The sequence below is a fragment of the Carassius auratus genome, chromosome 5 (assembly GCF_003368295.1).
Source record: "Carassius auratus strain Wakin chromosome 5, ASM336829v1, whole genome shotgun sequence".
In the NCBI taxonomy this organism is placed as follows: domain Eukaryota; kingdom Metazoa; phylum Chordata; class Actinopteri; order Cypriniformes; family Cyprinidae; genus Carassius; species Carassius auratus.
In genome coordinates, this window is record NC_039247.1 from 18582014 (window position 1) to 18604874 (window position 22861).

A 22861-nucleotide genomic window follows, 5' to 3' on the forward strand; every position below is an offset into this window, starting at 1 on the left:
CTTTTTTGGAACTCCCACCCCATTTTGGAGTTCCTGCACCCATTTGGAGATCTCCAGGCTGCAGTTATACTCTTCTCTTTTCTTCTGAAATGTTGGAGCCTGATTTAAATCACTCTATTGCTCTGCAATAGCCAATGGCATTCGAGCATTCACCCAATTGGCGGTCTCAGCAACTGTATAGGCGATGTCGGGTGCCAATTTACTTGAGAATCTTTCATCAGAACTAGAGTCGTTGAGGCTCTGAGGGATTTTTTTCACACAGCAGTTTACGTAATGCCTTATACCCTTCTTTCAGGGAACCAAGATTTCGTGAGTAGCTGGAGACGTTCCCTTATTAAGTTGGTCTCTCTACATTACATGGGGAATGTATAAAACCCCACCGTGTGAAAAACCAATGCTGGTCCAGCTCGAACAGAGCAGATACGGTAGACCATGCACCTGCAATAGCAAACAAGCATATCAGCATGCATATCCTGCCTCTTGCCACCCTTAGGCAGGGTACCGAACCTAGTTGAAACACCCAGATGCAGGTTTGTTAAAGAGACAAGGCAGCACCAGTGCCTATCTATTCAGAGTCAAGCAGCACTGGAATAGCATAATATGGGAAGTCATTTGTTTGTTCCATTGGTGATAAGTTTTATTTTTATTTTATTTTTTAGCTGGCTGGTCCTTACGGCTTTGTGAGAAATTCACCACATTCAAGTAGATTGTGGAACACGCTGGTCTAGATATAAAAAAAGCAGTGACCACATAAAACGACCAAGGTTGAATAACATCTGGGAGGGGTGTGTCTTCAAGCAACTTTGTTGTTCAGTGGCTGCTCAGCCTTGTTCCCCTGCACAGAAGGAATGTGTAGTGTAATATAAGTAATAACCAGGTTGTAAAATTGAGCAAAAGTGTACAGAGACGACCAGCCCTGAATAGACATACCTTCAATCCAGGCCCATGAAGATGCCATTGTCCGGGTGGAGTGGGCACCCATTGGGCAGTCGAGTCCTCTGGCAACTTAAGCATGCAGGGCACACACAGGGCTCACACCAACTCCAGGAACCATGGCTTTCCCATTTTACAATCAACTCCTTGGGTAATCATCTTAGCAGTGCACAGGGCCAGGTTGGCTGCTGAGCACAGCTTGCGAAATGACTCTGGGTCTGGTCCCTCTTAATCCAGGGACTTCAAGAGTCGAGTCTGGAAGACCTGCAAGACTGCCATTATGATGCCACATGTCCCACTGAGATGTAAGCCTTCTCTGCGATGTGACCTGTCCATGTGGCTCAGCAGTAAACCATTGCATTAGCAGTGCAAAAGGTTGTGGGATCAATTCCAAGGGACACACATACTGATAAAAAAATAATAATTATTGCCTCAACGCACTGTAAGTCGCTTTCAGATAAAAACGTCTGCAAAAAAAAAGTGTAAATGAGCAGTGGCTCAATATGGCTTAGTGGAGTGGTTTTCCAACCACAGGATGGACACAAGTGTGCTGCAGTGGTGTCCTCTACAGGATGTCCATGCACTTGGGCTCAATAAGTGGAGCGCCGACCATGTGAGCTCACTGAGAAGCTCAGGAAAGAAAGGGTTAGGTCTCAGCGGGGCATCCGCTTGCTGGCCCACACCAAGGAAAGACACATCCATCCAACACTTGGTAGGCTACTCCCGGTACTACAGAGTCCAGCCCCATACCTGTCACAACCTTCGTGAGAATGCTCATGAGCTCTGAAACTCATTTGTAAAGGCCTCCAACCAGGCACCCAGGTCAGAGGTGCTTGTGGACATCATATCGTCCTCCCCACAGCCAAACAAGACCAGGTCCCACACTTCAGACAGAGGGAAGAAACGGTCCTCAGTATAGGGGAGTTGAGGCTCTGGTGAACTAAAGCGACATTGGCGTTGGGCAGAAATCAGCTCATCATCAGTGCCTCCTAGTGAGGGCCATCTGCAATCTCTCAGCTCGTGGCTCAATGGCAGTGGATGGGGGAGATGCAGAAGCCAACAGGCCACTTTTGCATAAAACAGCAAGCCTCGCAAGAAGGTCCACATTGTCCGAGACTGTACACAGTCCATGTGTGCATCCAGAAACTCGATGGGCCCACCACAGATGCGGCAATCCACCAAGAGACATCTTATTTCCTGTTCTTCAACTTGAACATAGGAGGGGATAGTGAAGGAGAAAGATTCTGAGGTAAATTAGCAGCCGACATTGCCTATATAATAGCAGAGACCACCAATTGGGCAAATGCTTAAACACCATTGGCTACTGAAGAGCAACAGAGGGATTCCTTTCAGGTTTCATCATTTCAGTGGAAATGGGTTTCTCCCCATATGTAATGTCAACTTGAGAGACTGACTCGATAAGGGAAACATGAATTCTAATATCCGGAACCACTACAAAAGTTTGGGGTCAGTAATGCTTCCCCCCCCCCCCCCCCCCCCCCAGTACTTTTATTCAACAATGATGCATTATTTAACTAAAAATGACAGATGGGTATCAAGGTTTCAAAAGATTTATATTCAAATACTGTTCTGTTAAACTTTAAAATGATCAAATAATACAGATTTTTTAACCACAATTTCCACAAAAACATTAAGCAAAACTACTTAAAATAAAAAATAAAAATCTGCATATTAGAAAGATTAAGTTTAACTGAAGACTGAAGTAATGGTTGCTTAAAATTTAGATTTGCCATCAGAGTAATAAATTACATTTCAAAAATACTATTAAATATTAAGTAAATAAAAAAAAAAAAACCTGTGGCAATATTTTACAATATTATGCATTGTACTGTATATTTGATCTAATAAAAGTAGGCTTTGGATGCATACATTTTAAAAACACGAACATAGATTCATACACACAATATATATATATATATATATATATATATAAACACACACACACACACACACAGTGGGTATGGAAAGTATTCAGACCCCCTTAAATATTTTCACTCTGTGTTATATTAAAGCCATTTGCTAAAATCATTTAAGTTATTTTTTTTTTCCTCAGTGTACACAGCACCCCATATTCACAAAAATCACCCTTTTGATCGAATACAGCCATTAGTCTTTTTGGGAAAGATGCAAGTTTTTCACACCTGGATTACGGGGATCCTCTGCCATTCCTCCTTGCAGATCACCTCCAGTTCTTTCAGGTTGGATGGTAAATGTTGGTGGACAGTCATTTTCAGGTCTCTCCAGAGATACTCAATTGGGTTTAAGTCAGGGCACTGGCTGGGCCATTCAAGAACAGTCACGGAGTTGTTGTGAACCCACTCCATTATTTTAGCTGTGTGCTTAGGGTCATTGTCTTGTTGGAATGTGAACCTTCGGCCTAGTCTGAGGTCCGGAGCACTCTGGAGAAGGTTTTTGTTCAGGATATCCCTGTACTTGGCCGCATTCATCTTTCCCTCGATTGCAACCAGTCGTCCTGTCTGCAGCTGAAAAAAAAAAAAAAAAAAACAGCATGATGCTGCCACCACCATGCTTTACTGTTGGGACTGTATTGGAAAGGTGATGAGCAGTGCCTGGTTTTCTCCACACATACTGCTTCGAATTAAGGCCAAAAAGTTCTATCTTGGTCTCATCAGACCAGAGAACCCTTCATGTATTTTTTAGCAAACTCCATAGGTGCTTTCATGTGTCTTGGACTGAGGAGAGGCTTCTGTCGGGCCACTCTGCCATAAAGCCCCAACTGGTGGAGGGCTGCAGTGATGGTTGACTTTCTACAACTTCCATCTCCCGACTGCATCTCTGGAGCTCAGCCACAGTGATCTTTGGGTTCTTCTTTACCCCTCTAACAAAGGCTCTTCTCCCGACAGGTCAGTTTGGCCGGACAGCCAGCCCTAGGAAGGGTTCTGGTCGTTCCAAACATCTTCAATTTAAGGTTTATGGAGGCCACTGTGCTCTTAGGAACCTTAAGTGCAGCAGGAATGTTTTTTGTAACCTTGGCCAGATCTGTGCCTTGCCACAATTCTGTCTCTGAGCTCTTCAGGTAGTTCCTTTGACTTCATGATTCTCATTTGATCTGACATGCACTCTTAGCTGTAAAGTCTTATATAGACAGGTGTGTGGCTTTCCTAATCAAGTCCAATCAGTATAATTAAACACAGCTGGACTCAAATGAAGGTGTAGAACCATCTCAAGGATCATCAGAAGAAATGGACAGCACCTGAGTTAAATATATGAGTGTCACAGCAAAGGGTCTGAATAATTAGGACCATGTGATATTTCAGTTTTTCTTTTTTAATAAATCTTCAAAAATGTCAACAATTTTGTGTTTTTCTGTCAATATGGGTTGCTGTGTGTACATTGATGAGGGGGGAAAATTAACTTAAATGATTTTAGCAAATGGCTGCAATATAATAAATAGTGAAAAATTTAAGGAGGTCTGAATGTTTTCCGTACCCACTGTATATATACACACACACACACACAACAAAGTTCCATGACTATAAAAAAAACTACAAGCATTCCATTTAATGTTTCTATTAATAAAATCTGAAAACATAATAAAAGAGTTAGCAAAATTGCTGTTAAAATAGATTTATCACTTCTCAAAAGCATTTCATTTTAACAACCCTTCAAACTTGATCTAGATTAGTTCCTACTTCTCTAATATTATTGTGGCATTGTAAAAAGCTCTTTTAAAGCACATTTGTTCCTTAAGTGCATATCCAGGGCGGTTCTTTCATAGCATTTAACATCACAGCTGATGGTCCAAGTCCATTATCACACCACAAACACCAGTAAATAAACAGAGGTTAAGGCAAAATACACTCTGTGATTTCAGGGGCTCTTCATCACTTTAAATCCAACAGAAATGAAGGACTATTAGGGCTAAAATTCACTTGTCAGGTGCATTTCTTCCCAAATCTATACTTTTCATTGCAGTGAAAATGCCTAAATTATCTTTGAAGTGTTTGCTATAGCAATCGAATTTAAAAGCACGAGTCTAATCGTGTCGAGTAAATATAGCAAATGGACAGCCCCACAGTCATTTCTTTCATTCTGAGACAGCACTAATGGAAGGAAACAGCGAGCCTTTTAATGGGAATGCGAGAAATGTGTTTAAAAAAATCATTTATATCGATTCACAACATAAGATTGTTGGCAAAAGTGTAGTATAAGTTTAAAAGGCTTTCAGATGGGTAAACAACATGCTGTCAAGCTCGCTTACGGGGACGAATACATAACTGTTCAACCATCGCCTCCGTTTGTTTACAAACACGTGTGGTGACCGTGGTAACGCACTGTTGTGAATCTCAAGCGCAAAGCGTCTGTGACAACTAACCGGAAGCATATTACAATTTCCGTGTTACGGAACAGAGTAAACCACAGAGAAAAGAGGGGCGCGTGTATTTATTCTTTTTATAATTCTTTCATTCGTTGTTTTGACTTCATTAATAATCTATGTTTTATTTTTTTTACGTACTCAGTCCATTTTTGATAACTGTATGCACGTCGAGTTGAAAACAGTAATATTTATGTGAGTTTGAACATACTGTTTCCCCCCCCCTAATAATATACCGTGGTCAGGCACCACACTGTGCACTAGTTTTGAAGTGGAAGTAAACTCGTTGAAATGACAGAAATAACGAAAGGTCGAAAATATCTATTCGATCTAACCTTACAGTTAGCGTCATATTAATAATGTTTTGTGTGTGTTATGTATACTGTACTGATACTGTCCCTCGATAAAATGTCCATAGACGAATGTTCAGTGATGATATTTGGCGCGCCGTTGTCGGAAGAACGAGATTAGACTACAATTCATCATATGAGAGTGAGTTCACTGTTTTCAGTTTCAGGTAAGACACAGAAACTATATACATCTTGTTTTTGTAAAGCAGCTGTTAAAATTACAATCTATATGACATTTCAACTTTACTTTTGTTTGTAAAGAGCCAATAGCTGTAATGCTAAGCACTCATTTTAAGATGGATGTTATTTTTCAAATAATCTATTTTTCAATAGGATGGTGGACAATAAATACATCTTTCAAATGTCTGGCATCAAGAATCATTCCCAGAAAAGACAGTTACTCCAGGGCATCAGAAAGCTGGGGGGCGTATATATTGGGGGATCTGTAAGTATTTGCACTAAAGACAGGTAATTTTTTACCCTTTACCATGGTAAGCGTATATTACCTATTGTAGCAAACAACTTGTTGTACAGTAACGTTATTTCCGAAGTATGTGGAGAGTTTAGTCAGACTTAGTGTTTGGCTATGATTGCATGAGATACAAAATGTCAAGCCAAAAATATTATATTTAAAAAAGGTAATAATACAAACAAGAACATATATATATATATATATATATATATATATATATATATATATATATATATATATATATATATATATATATATATACATACATATACATGAAATATTTTACAAGTATGTAATGTTTTAAATATTTAAATAACATTATACAAGTTGATATACCCATATATACCAATATACCTAAAAGTAAATGGAAAAGTTGCTCAGAAATGTTACCTTCAATAAAAGATCTAGCATCTGCAGAATTGACTTAGTTTGATATATTTTAAGATGCACTTCACCACTCAAAAGTGCACTTCTGTATATTACAGCCTTTGTAAATTTCACACAAGCCCACTTTCTCTTCCATGACATCAAGCATTTCTTACTCTGTGTGCAGAAAATGATAAAGTGTTGGTGATTAGCCCTGAAAAATTGCTCTAATTGCTTTCCTATGCTACTGTGTATTTCGGACCGTGTAATTTTGTCCTTGCCCTCAATACCATCTTAATATAGTCACAGATTGCTCTCTCTACTAATTGAACCCCTCATGAGAATAAACTCAACCTCCAAGTTCTTGACCTTTTCCTAAATTATATCATGGTAAGGATGAAGACCAGATTAGTAAGGTGACTTTATTTGTCAGATAAGAGAGATTTTCTTCTTTTTCTTCTTTTTCCATTCAGTTAAAGTTCAGAATGTTTGACACATGTTTCTATGTTTCAGGTTTATAATGAGTCAACAACTCACCTTATCGTCCAAAACGCTTTAGCAAGTGAAAAGTTTCTCGCGGCCTGTGCTGGAGGTCTGTAATATTGAGATTTGACTATCATAATCTAATAAATAATACAAAAGCATATATGAGTATAATAGCATGTAAGCGTATAATAAAATATCAAACTGAATTGGTGACTCTGTTTAGTTTCCTTGTGTTTCAGGGAAGTGGATAGTCACTCCAGGGTTTATTCTGGACAGTGTGAATCAAAAAGTGTGGCTCCCAGAGGCTTCATACGAGTTAAACCTAACAGCTCAGACCCCTGAGACACCCAATCCACTGAAAACATGGAGAGAAAGGGTGTCTAACGGCATTGTGTCTGGAGCTTTTCAGGTGAACATCACTATATTGTTAACTCACGTAGAAAACTGCTAATAGAAATGAAGCATGTTTGTCATTTCCCATCTCTGCCTGTAGGGCTGGGTGGCTCTCATTGACATTGATGATCCAGCGAGCAGAAGTGTGTTTGTCAGGTCAGGATGTACACAGTGACATCTTTGTTGAGCATACTGTACCTTCAGAAATGTTGTTGATGTTTAACTGGAGGCTCATGGTGAAATTGCTAATGGGAATTTTTACAACCCACATTTTATTTGCAGGATATTAAAAGCAGGCAGAGCTGTTGTCTTCACAGACTGGCCGACTTCATGTGCTGTCACTCACGTGTTAACCAAAAATACATCCAAAGATAAAGGCGAGAAGTGCAGAATCCCTCACTATAGTGTCAGCTATGTAGCCAAACGTCTTTTTGGGGTAAAGTATCTTACGTTTTGTATGGCATGCTTTTAAGTGAGTAATTCTTAAAAGTGACAAATCTGTCATTGTTAAATCACCATCATGTCATTCAGACCTGTTGTACTGTTTTGACCTCTTTTATTGAACACAGAATTTTTCTTTTTCTTTTTTTTCTTCATATAACCAAACAAGGCAAAAAGGGCTCATAATAGTTGTTCATAAATGCACAAAGATTGGATGGATAAATGCAAAATATCTCCTTATGTTCCACTGAATAAAAAAGTATACAGGTGGAACAACATGGAAAAAAATATAAGTATGATATTTTTTATTAAAATATTCCTTTTACTCTCATAAATCTTTCTAAATTGGACTAATTAGAATATTATGTAATCTAATATTCATTCAGGAATAAATTACACTTTAAAATATATTAAAATAGAAAACTAATTAATTGTTTTCATTTTAATAATATTTCAGAATATTGCCGTATTGTTACTGTATTTTTTTATAAATAAATGCAGCTTTGGAGAACAGAGAGGTTTCTTTAAAAAATCTTACCAGTGCCAAACTTTTTATAGTGCATTTGCAAACAAAAAAATGCTTATTTGATTTGGACAGCTTTCCCCCTCAGAATCTGGTATTGGTGATTTCTTTGTTCTGTCTCTTGCAGCATGTTTGCTCCGAGTTAAACTGGTCCTGTAATTTGGAGTCGTTCAATGAAGAAGAGAGCTGTGAAATGGATATCGAGGCTGCTGCAGTCATCGACAGCTCCATGGATGTTACTGATGACCTTTCACAGAAAGAACTGGAGAACATGCTCAAAGAATACATCATAACAATGGAGGTCTAATATATTTTTATTCTCCCCATCCACTTTTTATTCTGGTACTTTTATATATCATTTTGAAACATAATTATGGCTTTCACAGATGGATTTTGGGCACAAATGAGAAAGTTGTCACGGTTATCAATGTAATTTCTGTAAAGTATGACCTTACATGACATCTCGTTTCAGCAACGACAGAAAATGCTTTTGACAGTCCCAGAGTTCCACAGCTACTACACCCCCAACCTGCCAGTTCAGGTATTGAAAGCTGTGAAAAACTTTTCAGCACACCTATCTGCCAAACACAAGCTGTTAAAGTGCAAAGAATGAATGTTTGACTCATCAAGCGGATGGGGTCATTCCATTTCCTGTGTGTCACATAGAGGAGTAATAAATGGAGGGCTCATCAGAGCAAGGCCACCTGATTTAGGCAAATCCGTTTGATTGGTACGCTCATGATTGGCATTCCCATTAAAGAAACATTGCAGTATGCCTCCACTGGTTTCTCAAGCGGAAATGTCCAAATGCACTCATTTGACACTGACCCTGAGATCATATTATCATCAGTCATCTTATTTCCTGTATGTCTTTCTATCTCTGTTTCTGTTGAACTCAGATTCCAGCAGTTGATTTCAGCAATGTGCAGAGCTTGGTGGAGTGTACCTTCTTCCCTCAAGCTCTGGAGGAGATTCTGGGTTCCCTGCAGCCTGGAGTGATGCCCCCAGCCCTGCTGCTCCAACAGCTGATGCACCACGCTCTGCATGTATGTATAAAAAGAGCTAGTCTAAATCCCAGAGGCACTTATAAAGCATTCAGCTGTTATTCTCTTTCTTAAAAAGCAAAATGTGGTAGCTTCTTTTTTATTAAGGATATTGTAAGGAGTGATTTCTGTTGTTTTAGTGTTGTTCTGTTTGTTTTTTTTTTTGTTTTTGTTTAAGAATTTCTATGGTTGTTCTCTTGAGTAAAAAGAGCATATAGCCTAAAAGCAAGCTAAAAGAAAATCAGTATAAAAAATGACAAAACAAGTCTTAAGTCGCTGGGGTATATTTTTAGCAATAGCTAAAAAAAAAAAAAAAAAACATTGTATGGGTCAAAATTATAGATTTTTCTTTTATGCCAAATATCATTAGGATATTGAGTAAAGATCATGTTCTATGAAGATATTTTGTAAATTTCCTGCTGTAAATATATAAAAGCTTAATTTTTGATTAGTAATATGCATTGCTAAGAATTCATTTGGACAAATTTAAAGGTATTTAGATTTTTTTTGCACCCTCAGATTCCAGATTTTCAAATAGTTGTATCTCAACCAAATATTGTCTGATCCTAATAAACCATACATCAATGGAAAGCTTATTTATTCAGCTTTCAGATGTATAAATCTCAATTTCGAAAAATTGACACTTAAGACTGGTTTTGTGTTCCAGGGTCACATATGTAAAAAAAAAAAAAAAAAAAAAAAAAAAAAAAAAGATTTTTTAAATATATATATATATTTGGGGTGTAACGATACGCGTATTCGTATTGAACCGTTCGGTACGACGCTTTCGGTTCGGTACGCGGTACGCATTATGTATACCGAACGGTTCGTTGGAGTAATTAATTATATTTGAAAAAAAAAAAAAAAGAGAGAGAGAGAAATATAATGATATGCGTTCAACAAGGTAGCCCAATAACCCAAACAACGTAACAGGCAACGCCCCTGACACTCCCGAAGACGAAAAAAACACCATCTTATATGTTTATGTTAGGCTACTCAGCAGGCGCTCGCTCACTCAGTACGCGCTGAAGGCTCGTTGCAAAATAGCCAATGCGTTTAACAGACTAGAAATGAGAAGATCCTCCAATAACCAACAGGTCTGGTGTTTGGGTGCACTTTGGATTCCCTTTAAGCTATAATGGTGATGGCAAGAGAGTGGTGGATAAAAAAACAACGGTATGTCGCATCTGCAACATGACAGGGTACACCAGCGGGAATAAAAAAAAAAAAAAAAAAAACACCAGCGGGAATATCTGGGATATATGCGTCAGTACTATCTGGGAAAAGACGAAAAAAAGGAGAAACATGCACGCAGCAAACTATCCCTGCAGCATTTAGAAACTATAGCTTACAGGGAATCCAACCCAAACACCAGACCTGTTGGTTATTTTAGGATCTTATATTTCTGGTCTGTTAAAGGTATCGACATTTTGCAACGAGCCTTCAGCGCGTGCTGAGTGAGCGAGCGCCTTAGGGGCCGTTCACATATCGTGCCTAAAAACGCATGGAAAACGCTAAGCGCGTCTTTCTCCTCCTTTCCAAAGCGCTTGGGCAGAAGCGCTCATGAGGCGTCTGTCTTTGCTAAGCAACAATGACGTGCTCTCTCCATGAGACGCGGAAATTTCAGCGAAGGATAAATGGATTTGCAGCTCTAAAAATCGCTTGCAGTAGCGCTGTGTTAGATTTTGCTGTATTTGGCTGAGCAGTAGTTTGGGTGGCTCGCCAATGTACTAGATTTCTCTAATACATAAAATAAGTAAGCTTGATCAAAGTTCTTGTGGGGAGAAGAATTTATTGAAGGTAGCAGTGTAGCAGTTCTTCAGCAGTGATGTTATCATGTCATCCTTCATACAATCTTAACCCAAAGTACTGTCTGTGAGAACAGACCTTTATACCTGTTAACAAATGTGCTATAAACAATACAATAACACCCCATGGAGAGACAATGATAGTGTAACCTTTTGGTGACTTGAAAGGATCTCTCCCATGGAGAGCCCATTCAATGACTTGATGTTGACCTAAGAGGTTGATTATATGGGCCAGTTGTTTCACACTATTGTGAACAAAGTACAGTTGCCTACAGTTGATTCCAAATACATCCAACCAAAGTTAATTAAAAACAAATAATCTTTCAATCCCCCCTTTGATCATTTTTGATCACACATAATAGAAAGAACATACAAAACAGTTATAATTTTAGTAGTCATGTACACATGCTGTATACAGGTTCCTTCTTGCAATACTTTTCAGTAATCATGAATACAGAATGCTGCATACAGGCTCCCTTACTTAAGATGACAGAATAAGAGTTCATGGTGAGGTTTGCATTATCTTTAATGCCTAAGTTCTTTTTTTTATTTTAATGTTGCGATCTTGTGGAAGTGACGAATGTTGTTGTGTTCTGTGGATGTTAAGGCATGTTTATCTAGGTGGCCAGTGCAGTTTGGTCCAAGCGTTGGATATCTTTGCTCATCCTCTGAAACGCTGGGACACCTACAATCACTCCAGAGAAAAGGGAAACAAATCTTTCCAAAGAAATAGTTTAAACAAAATATGCCTAATTACCAATATAACTGTCCCTATTTAATGTTGGCAGGACACTACAGTGTTTATCAGTGGTGAAATGTTCATGTCTTCGTCCTCAGGCGACAAGCTAGAGCCTAAAAACTCTAGTCCCACCATATTTGGACTCTGAAAAACACTACTGCCATCTATCCCTCATCTCTAGGCAAATTCACATCAATCCACTCATTGTTTCCCTGTGCCTTAACTGCTGTGTCAGTTACTAAAAGATCCTCAATTGGTCTTTCCCATCTGTATTCTTGTTGCGACACATCAGTTTTTTTAATCTTTACCCATTTGTTGGGCACTAAACCATGGCTCCCTTTTGGAGGTGCCAAAACTTGATTCTTGGCATTGTGTACTGCCAGACTGAGTCTTTCATCAGTTTGGACAAGGCTGTCAGATGTTAGATTTTCAGTGGACATGGGCCGGCCTGTGACATGTTCAAAAGGGCATAGTCCATTTTCCTTGTGGTTTTCCTTAAGGCATCGGTTGTCATCATGTTTTTTTACATCTTCCATTAACAATGATGATTGTTTCCTGGCCAATTCAATTTGAATCTGTTTACTATGTAGAACAGTTTGTGAGTTTTGCTGAAGTTGTCTTAATGCCGCTGCATGTTTACCTCTCTCCTTTACGGCTTGTTTAGCAGCACTGTCTACTAGGACATCCTCTGTGGCTTCAGTTGTTGAGGTTTCATGGAGTCCATCAGCTTTTGGATAAGATGTCACTAGCTGGTGCTGCAGAGAGAGGTTCTTCAGTTTCCCTGTGGCTCCACAGCATTAAGCAGAGTCTGTTTTTGTTTGGCTGTCAACTGCTGAAACCTCTTCAACAGGTGGTCGTCATCACTTTGTCTCAAACTCAGCTTACAATCACGAATCCAGTGTCCTTCCTCGTTGCAATGTCTAAATCTTTCCTGAGTTTTCTCTCTTGAGTGTCTCTGATATTCACTTTTTTCGTATCCCATTGTCCTGTTGTTGTATGACAAGGTTTTGGATTGTAAAACTCTGAGATCGACTTCCTGTGTTCTTTCAATCTTTGCTGACCATTCTACAATCTGCATAAATGTTGTTCCAGTGCTGTCCCAGTCATCATACCTGATTTTAAGAGTTTTAGAAACCTCAGGTTTCAGTCCATTCACAAATATGGTTTTAAAAGGGATGCTAGTGTCTTCACAGAGTTCTTCAATGTTGTTGTTCAAACCAGCATGTTCCATCCAAGTTTGTCTGAAGCGTTCTTCAAATTCTGCAACACTTTCTCCTGTCTTCTGCACACAAGAGGTAATTTTAGCCCAATTAACCTCTGCAGGTTTCAGTTCAAATAAGAAGGTTTGAACCGCTTCCCATCCAGCTTCAATGTTTTCTTGAGATTCACCAATCCTTCTTTCAACACTTTCTGTAAGTCGTTGTTGGTCATTGTCTCTTAAGTTCACATTAACAATCATCACACTGTCCAGTGGATGTAAATTGTAGATTTTCTGCAAGCGTTGAAGAAATTGCCATACTTTCCGTGGTTGCTTGTACACATCTGGCAATTCTTTTGACCATTTGTCAACTTGCTCTGGAGTAGCTGGCTGGTATGTTCTGTATGGAACATATTTCTTTATTACCTTTTTTACTGTGCGAGTTCGTCGTTCACCATCTTCCTCATACTCCTCTTCATTTTCAGTTTCAGTTCTTCTGTTCTTAATAATTACAGGAGCAAGTCTAACCTTCAGTTTGTCCTTTGTAATTTCAGTATGTGTGTTGATATCTGCATCACTGTTATCAGAGCTGCTTGAAGCTTTTGATTCCAGTCGTTTGGAGAGCAAAGTTAACAACTTGTCATTCTGATGTAACAGTCTTTCTTTGTCCTTCTTTACAGTCTGTAATTGTTCAGCCAGTGCTCGAACCTTTGCTTTCTCTGCTTTTTTCTCATGTTGTAATTTGTCAGTTTCAGATCTCTGTAGATGCTGTCGAATTTGTTTGAGCAAAATTACAGACAAGCCATCTCTGTTGGTGTATGTCCTTAAGCGCTGCATCTTTCCATAAGCCCTTTTAATGTCCGGCAAAGCCCATAGTCCACTCTCTGAGTACTTGATGCTGTACTTCTGGCAGATGTCATCATGGCACTTCCTCAGTCCCAGCCTTTTGTCCAGATATGCATTCAGATTCTCCAACATCTGATCAATGGTAACATTTGGAGGTTCTGTTCCATGTCTTTCTGTTGTTGGCCTCAATGCATGACTATTGCCTTTGTTTTGTGCAGACTCAGCCATGGCGAATACAGGAAAAGTGCCCTCAGAGGTGTGAAAACAGAACAAAAGGTGTTAGAACTGTTAAAGGTACTTATTCAGATTTAAATTCACAGCAGTCTGTTAGACTGACCATTTTCAGTTACACAGACAAATCATTAGTTTAAAAGCTCAGCTTAGTTTTCAATCTTCCATTTAAAACGAAACATTTACATTCAGGCTAATTTTCCTTGTTTAATGTCTGAATTGAGTTCTAGCTCAGAAGGCTGAATGCCTTTTTCAAATTTGTCCCTTAGACAATTTACATTATATATTTTTTTTTTTTCTGTATTTTTATGGAAGGCAAACAAACTTATAGTTTCATGGTTTTATGCCATCATTTTCTAATTCGGTTTGAACATTAATTTAAATCTACATTAGTGGCTACTGAATTAGCACCCAGTCAAGAATTCCCAATTCTTGCAGCAACATCAGTCCCAATTCTATCTATGACTCCTACAGTCTCTGGAGAAATGGACTAAATTGTTTTTTTACACAATTCCTACAAACAAAAAGAGAACAGACTAAGCCTCTGCTTCTACAATCTCTTGATTACTGGACTAAACTGTTTCTTAAACAATTCCTACAGATACAAGCAGAAAGTACCAAGCCCTTGCTTCTACAGTCTCTTGATTACTGGTCTAAATTGTTTCTTTCACACAATTCCTACAGACAAAAAGAGAACGGACCAAGCCTCTGCTTCTACAATCTCTTTATGAACGGACTAAATTGTTTCTTAAACAATTCCTACAGACATAAAAAGAAAGGACCAAGCCTATAACTACACATCTATGGCTCCTACAGTCTCACGAGAACGGACTAAACCTCTTTCTTGAATGATTCTTATAGACTCAAGAGGACTGGACCAAGCTATAAACACTTTTTCTATAGCTCCTACAGTCTCAGGAGAATTAACTAAATCATTTAAAAGGTTCCTACAGACTCAAGAGAAAGGCCTAAGCCAAACATTTCTTAAACAGTGCTACACTGGTTATTATGGTTACACTACACACATCAAATGATCTGCTTACTTATGAAAAAGTGTTCTTTTAAGTTCTTTTAGAGAGCTGATAGTTTCACTCACCAAATTAGAATCTTTGAGAAAGGATCAAGTTGATTCAAATAACTTATGTCCACAGATGCGATCTGTTGATCTTCAACACAAAAACTGTAGAATTTCCAAAACTCTTTTGTTCACTTCTTGTTGCAATTGGTGAGTTCTCTTCTTGTCAGTCTCTCCTGGCTGGCTCCGCCAAATTGTTAGATTTTGCTGTATTTGGCTGAGCAGTAGTTTGGGTGGCTCGCCAATGTACTAGATTTCTCTAATACATAAAATAAGTAAGCTTGATCAAAGTTCTTGTGGGGAGAAGAATTTATTGAAGGTAGCAGTGTAGCAGTTCTTCAGCAGTGATGTTATCATGTCATCCTTCATACAATCTTAACCCAAAGTACTGTCTGTGAGAACAGACCTTTATACCTGTTAACAAATGTGCTATAAACAATACAATAACACCCCATGGAGAGACAATGATAGTGTAACCTTTTGGTGACTTGAAAGGATCTCTCCCATGGAGAGCCCATTCAATGACTTGATGTTGACCTAAGAGGTTGATTATATGGGCCAGTTGTTTCACACTATTGTGAACAAAGTACAGTTGCCTACAGTTGATTCCAAATACATCCAACCAAAGTTAATTAAAAACAAATAATCTTTCAGCTGCTACTAAATTTATTTCAAAATTGCAATCCATATACAACTATGATCAGCTGATCCTTCATCTTGGCTGAGCTCTCAACGTTGTTACGGGAAAGGATGAAGCTGATTGGTTAGTTCTTGTCACATGACCCGCGGTGCGCTTGCGGCATTCTGAAAAGTTGAGATGTTTTTACATTTTGCTGTATCTAAAACGTATCGAACCGAACCGAACCGTGACATCAGTGTATCGTATCGAACCGAACCGTGAATTTTGTGAACCGTTACACCCCTAATATATATATATATATATATATATATATATATATATATATATATATATATATATATATATATATATATATATATATATATATATATATATTAAGGAAACATTCAATTCATAAAAAGTGTAAGTAAATACATTTATAATTTTACAGAAGATTTTTATTTTAAATAAATGCTGTTATTTTAAACTTTCTATTAATCAAAAATCTTGAAAATATGTGTTATGGTTTTCACACAAATGTTAAGCAGCTCTATTGTTTATTTGTTTTTTCAACATTGAAAAAAAAAAGAAATGTTGCTTGAGCTCCAGATCAGCATATTAGAAGGAATTTTGAAAAGTGTCAAAGACTGGAATAATGGCTGCTAAAAATTCAGCTTTGCCATCACAGGAATAAATTGTATTTTAAAATGTATTCATTATTAAATATATACATTTTTACAAAAAAAAAAAAAAAAAATGCAGCCTTGGTGAGCATAAGAGACTTATTTCCAAAAAATGTAAACAATTTAATGATCCCCAAACATTTGAACTCTAAGTTGTGAATTAGGGATGTGTCTAAAAAATAAATAAATGGATTAATCATAATAATTATAATAATTCCTATATTTTAAGAATTGTTTGTATTATTATTTGCTGTCATTAAATTATAATTGTGGGTACATCAGAATTATACAGGCCCTCAGCCACCTTCATCTCTAGATATCTGAACTCTTTAGAATAGATGGAGGTATTTTATTACATAAGCTTGTTCTGCTTTGACCTGATGACCCAGCCTTTGCTCTTGCGCTCTGACTTCTAGGGGGATGCAAAGCCATTGTACCTCAGCACGTTTATCACAGTTCTCCACAGTATCCTGCGCAACAATCCTACCTGGGGTTCTCCTGGACACACTAAGTACTTTCTTCAGATCCTCCAGTGTCCTGAGTGTAAGGGCGGCCTCTGGTCACTTCTTGAGACATCATTTCGGTATGAAACTGTCAGTATACCTGTCAGAACAGCTCATACGCAAATAGAGTTTCTTTCAGTAATGCAATTATGTCTGATTTATTCAAGCGTGTGTCTAGCGAGCAAACCCACCTGTCACTCACTGCCCAGCCCAGCATCCACCGAGTTGTTTCGTCTCCATTGTAACCTGCAGGAGTTCTTCCTGAGACTCTTCCAGCTGGAGCTTCATGCTGCTAGCGCAGGGTGAGCACCCGAGCTCTGTTCATCTCCGCTTCAATAAACAACAACTTTTTGATTCTGCACGAGCCCAAAGAAAAGAAACTGCTGTGTTCCTCCACCCGTCCACAAAATAAACACAGGCAAAACGTGCCATAAAGAATGTCGAAATAAAAAACAACATGCAGCTGCTTGGAGATTTGTTGATGTCTTACAGTTCACCTTGTTTTGAAGATAAAGACTTTGCAGTATTCACATTCAGTCTGTTTTGCTAGAAAGACAATGGTTAAGTAACTGCGTTAACCATAGATATTAATACATAGATTGTACATTAGCAACTATTCTTTATTGCCACCACATGTCTATGTATCCTCCATAATAGACAGGATTACATATTAATTTTTTTTTAAACTGCATAAACTATATTATGTTAACCCTAAACCTTAAATGTTGCCTGTTTCAACATCTGTCGTTGTATCTGTAGCAGCTGTATCTACATATTAATATCCATATCTATGTCAACTCTGTCTTCCTCTGTGCAGGAGGTCACCTGGAAGAAGTCGGGCATCTGTTCTGTACAGTACCTTCTGGAACATGTGGGAGAAGTCGACTCTGACCTCCAGGGCGGTTCAGCAGCTCAGCAAGTTGCTGATCAAGACTGTACTCTGGGCTTTCAACTCCACTCAGGTGTCATTCAAGTCCTTTCCCTTCATGCTAAAAAAATGATGGAATCTTCGGTTTTCGACATGTATACGTTTGTTGGTTAAATGTTGCGATCTAAGCTCATGCAAAGATAATTTCCCAGCTTAAACTAAAATTTGTCATAGCACCTGTATGCCTACAATATTATGCCAACAGATTTCCACATTAAATATACGATTTTGTTGAGACATGGCTGTGCAGGCTGAGTTTACTGTGTGTTTGTGTGCAGGAGTGGAAGCTGGGAATGTCGGTCACTCTGCAGGAGACTCTGTGTGTAGTGGTGGAGTTCTGGGCTCAGGAACACAGTCCGCTCAACAGCAGTCTGGTGGAAAAAGGCTTTAAAGACCTGGCTGAACATATGGCCATACTGTGCCAAGGTATCTTGTAGTGCAGTGGGAAACTGGGGAAGAATCACTTTATGTACTTATGAACAGTAATAGTTGACCCAAAAATTAAAATGTGCTTAATATTTACACACCCCTCTGGTCATCCAAATGTAGATGAGTTTGTTTGTTCATCTGACAAATTGTAGAAAAATTTAGCATCACTTGCTCACCAATGTATCCTCTGCAGTGAATGGGTGCCGTCAGAATGAATTTAAACAACTGATAAAACTTCACAATAATACACAAGAAATACTCCATTCCATCAGTTAATGAAGTTCATGAAGTGAAACGCTGTGTGTTTGCTAGAAATAAATCCTAACTTAAGGCATTTTAACTCCTAGAAATCTTAAATGGCCTGAGGGTGAAGATATTTTTGGCACATTTTAATTAATGAGTGAACTTTTCCTTTGAATACAAGAAGTATGAGTTGCAGTTTTGTCTTGTTCAATTCATATATGTTTATTTGTATTTTAGCGGGAATGTACATAGCTTAATGGCTGTAAGTACCTTCCTGTCTCCTCCCTTAGACCTTCACGGTGACGTGCTGAAGGAACTGATTCCAGCCCTTCGCTCTGCACGGCTCCGGATGTTCACTGTCGACGCCATCTATAGAAACATCTGCTGCAGCAGGGGCCTGATCCTCAGCTCTGAACCACTCTGCCTGCTCAAAATTGTGAGTTTTAACTGGTGTAAAAACTGGTGTAAACATCAAGATATATTGCAACTCCACTTTAATTTGCAGCACATTTTGCCTTCCCAGAAGTCTGCATTTGTCATACAACACAATACAGTGAATAGAACATTCAGTGACAGATGACACTTTTTGTTTTTTAAGATGTATTTTTCTTGTCTCCTGCCAGGTGTCAACCTACCTCAAAGCTCTAGGGAACTTGTGTGATCGAGGACCAGTCCGAACCCTGAAGGGACCGACTGACAGATTCGAGATAAATCAACCCTCTACCAGTAGTGCCGCCCATGTGCCAGGCTCCGAGTGAGTTTCAGCTCCGCTACATCTATCTGCTCATGCTGTTGTCCTCAATACTGACACTGCAGATCACAGGAGAAAAGCAAGAACACATTCACTTTTTTAGAATATTTGTATATTTTCGATGAATAGACCCAGAACAGGTGTTTACTTTTGAAGATGTTTCTCTGTAAAATCACAAGAATTAATAGGTGTCATTTTCTACATCCTTGTGCAATCAGAGCACATTTTGAGATAACTACTCTCCACTTACAACACTATAAGATCCTCTTTATGTCTGCATCCATACATGTATGACAGAGGCAGAAAGTGCAGTAGGTGCCTTTAATTGGACAATTTTCCACCATTATGGGTCATTTAAGATGACTAATGGAGAGAGACAGGGTGCTGTCCTTCTCTGTTGGGGCAACCTGTGATGGCAGCAGACCACCAGCCCTGTAACTTATGGTGACGTGAGGGTAATTGGGGCTCTGTGTCTCTCGTACCAGCTCAATCAGCTGCTGCACATCTGCCTTTTTTCTCTTCTTTTCTTTGTGTTTTCTACACAAACCACAATTGCATTTAAATGCATCCTGAGAACAGTGTTGCTGCAAGCGGAAAACTTTATAATTGCTTTTTTAAAATTGAAATAAAACTGAAATAAAATAAAATAAAATGAAATATGAAATGAAAATTCTAAATGTAAATTACTAAAACTAAAATTATATATATATATATATATATATATATATATATATATATATATATATATATATATATATATATATATATATATATATATATAAACTAATAAAAATGACAAGCACATAACCAAATTACAAATGAAAATATAAAAATGAAAGCTAATTGTATTCCATCAATGATATTAATACATACATCAACAATAAGAACTTTCTTTTCTACAGTAAAGCAATTTACATTTTTTTCCAAGAGAATAACTAGTTCTGAATTATTATTAAAAAAAAAAAAATTAAGCTTATTTTTGATAATTTTATAAAACAATACAGCTTTAAATTCATAAACACACTCGCTGGAGGACACTTGCATTTGTGGAAAACATTAGATTACTCATTTGTTTACAACATTCAGCCCTTTCTTTCTGATGCTTTCTTTCAGATTTCTACTCAAGATTGATTAAGCCATGATTGTCAGCATCTTTTTGTCCTGATGTGATGTTTGACAGTGTATGAGCAGTGAATATTTTAGGGCAGCAGTGGTCACAGGAAGAAAAGTGTGTCCTCACTCAGATACACACACATCCACAGACTTGAGCACTGCACACAGTGATGTTTACTCCGCACTAATAGGAAACTAGATGGCCATGTCTCTGTGAGAATGTGGATGTTTGTACTGTTCTGGTGTGTTAGACTGTGCCTTGGTTCTGAACAATCCAATTACTAGGGAACAAGCCACTCTTCGTGTGGAAGCAGTAGTCTTTATTCCTCTGACAGCGCTGTCCTTTAAGGCCTCTCACGGCCTGACTCTAATACTTTTCTCTAGCTGTTTGCTGTATATATTCAAATATTTTTTTGAGCAATTGATTTCCTTATCTGCACTTTGGGAAAGTCAGTCCAATTATGGCAACACTCCTGGGCATTGTTTTCTATGTAGGTACTAGTTTTAGTAACATTTTTAAATAAATCATAAGTAGAAACCGATGAATTATCATAAATCTAGCTTTAACTTTAGAAACTGTATTTTTAAGGTTCGTCCAGCTCTCATACTTGTGTACATTTTAGACCTTTGTACATTCGCAGATAAAACTTGTTAAAGACCAATTTTGGGGGGAAAACAAGCAGCAACACTTTTAAATAGCTGCTCAGCCTTAAGTACGAACGAAGAAGTTTTGTTTATTTAAATGTACGTTTTTAATGTTGTAAGCACCTGCACAAAGTTAATTAGTATTATTAAGGGGTCCACAGTCAGGAAACCCTGAATATATCACAGAATATTTAATATCTGATTTCCAGGTCTAGAAAATGCATGGAAATTTGATGTAGTGAATATGAATTTTTCTGGTTTTGCTGTGCTCTAAAATATTGCATCAGCTAGATTAAAGGATTTTGCCCGCAGGCCAGCATTGAGGGGATTATTGGAGACATTTTTGCATTATAAAGTATAATCATTTTAATCTATTAATTAAAAGATGTTATTACCTATCATAGAGTTTCATAGAAATCCACCCTGAACAATCTCTAATACTAAAATAGACAGACAGACGGATAGAAAGATAGATAGATACATATATACATAGATACTTGAGCAGACAGACAACACACTTCTCCCAACCAGAACATCAAATGCAATCCTGCCTGCATCACTGTAGCTCTTACGGTGCCATTAAGTGACAGTTTCTTAAACACTGGCCAGGGACTTCACCCTGGAAGAGCTCCATGGGGGTTTGGTGGGGGCGAGAGGGTTGGATAGCTGTCTTCTCACATAAGATGATTCAGTAAGTACAGCTAGCATGCAGGCTGGCTGATAGTTGCTACAGGCAATGCACTTAGATGCCAGTCCCTCAACTCCATCCTGCAGTAGTGTGAAAGTGTTGTGACAGTGATATAATGATGTTTGTAGACACGAGTGGGGGTGTACAGTGGGATGTATTTAGTGAACTTTGTGTTGGCATCTCATTGCTCTGATTAGTCTTGGAAGTTTTAAATATTGCAGGCTTTTTCCAGCATTCCAGTCCTTTGGCCATGAATAAATTGTTAATTTAGCTGTATTTATGAGCAGTTTCATGATGTGCTGATGTTAGCATTCATGACAGATCCTATCTGTTCAACCACAAGCTCTGTGAACTATTGTCGCTTCACAAACACATGGCTTGATGTCTCAATCTGTCTGTTAAATGTTACTGCGTGTTCTTTTCAGAGCTGTGAAAGACTCAGCAGGCAGCTTGGGTTCAGGGAGAGAGACTGTCCCGAGAGGTTACCACAGAGTCAATGCTGCAGGTAAGAGCTGCTCCGCGTCAGCGTCTGCATACATGCTGCAATTATTCATTATCACTCGAAAAATTATGAATCATTATGTCGCTTTTTCTATAATTTTATGTCATTATGTGTGTCATTTTATATATCTGTTGTTTTTTCCGTTATTCTTTTATCATTGTATGTAATTAGCCCTATTCGCACTGGATTAGTATTATCTTGGGACCTTGTGTTACTTTTTAAATTCCCGCTAGGTCAAAAGCTCTCGACAGAGCCTCCCTTCATAACCCCAGGCAACAGCATTTACATTCCACATGCTTTTTACACTCCCTCCATCCTGTGCTATGGAAGAGGTGGAATATACATAAAAATCAGGCCACACACACAAACATAATGCTTGTTAGATCCCCTGTTTAAGAATATTAAACACTGCAATTAAGATTCTGCTGTTGGGAAGGAGAGGGGAAGAGGGGGCGAGAGAGAGAAATTCAGAGGTAACCAAGCCTGGAAGTTTCTG

At 38.3% G+C, this 22861-nt stretch overlaps 1 protein-coding gene across 3 annotated transcripts in view; it reads left to right on the top strand.

The window, feature by feature from the left end:
• The first annotated feature begins 5253 nt into the window (after positions 1 to 5253).
• The window catches only part of LOC113079319 (SMC5-SMC6 complex localization factor protein 1-like), a 38985-nt gene continuing 21377 nt past the window's right edge, over positions 5254 to 22861 (top strand). The window contains exons 1-17 of one of the 3 annotated variants that reach the window (XM_026251573.1): positions 5254 to 5485; positions 5709 to 5807; positions 5974 to 6085; positions 6992 to 7070; positions 7204 to 7373; positions 7458 to 7513; positions 7640 to 7793; positions 8449 to 8622; positions 8794 to 8862; positions 9221 to 9367; positions 16980 to 17146; positions 17234 to 17368; positions 17884 to 18028; positions 18273 to 18420; positions 18957 to 19102; positions 19290 to 19420; positions 22289 to 22368. In XM_026251573.1, coding sequence (XP_026107358.1) covers positions 5454 to 5485; positions 5709 to 5807; positions 5974 to 6085; positions 6992 to 7070; positions 7204 to 7373; positions 7458 to 7513; positions 7640 to 7793; positions 8449 to 8622; positions 8794 to 8862; positions 9221 to 9367; positions 16980 to 17146; positions 17234 to 17368; positions 17884 to 18028; positions 18273 to 18420; positions 18957 to 19102; positions 19290 to 19420; positions 22289 to 22368 — 2044 coding nt within the window. In that variant the 5' untranslated portion in view covers positions 5254 to 5453. Of the gene's footprint in view, positions 5486 to 5532; positions 5808 to 5973; positions 6086 to 6991; positions 7071 to 7203; positions 7374 to 7457; positions 7514 to 7639; positions 7794 to 8448; positions 8623 to 8793; positions 8863 to 9220; positions 9368 to 16979; positions 17147 to 17233; positions 17369 to 17883; positions 18029 to 18272; positions 18421 to 18956; positions 19103 to 19289; positions 19421 to 22288; positions 22369 to 22861 lie in introns of those variants that run through there. The other 2 variants (XM_026251585.1, XM_026251580.1) reach the window with 2 other exon arrangements.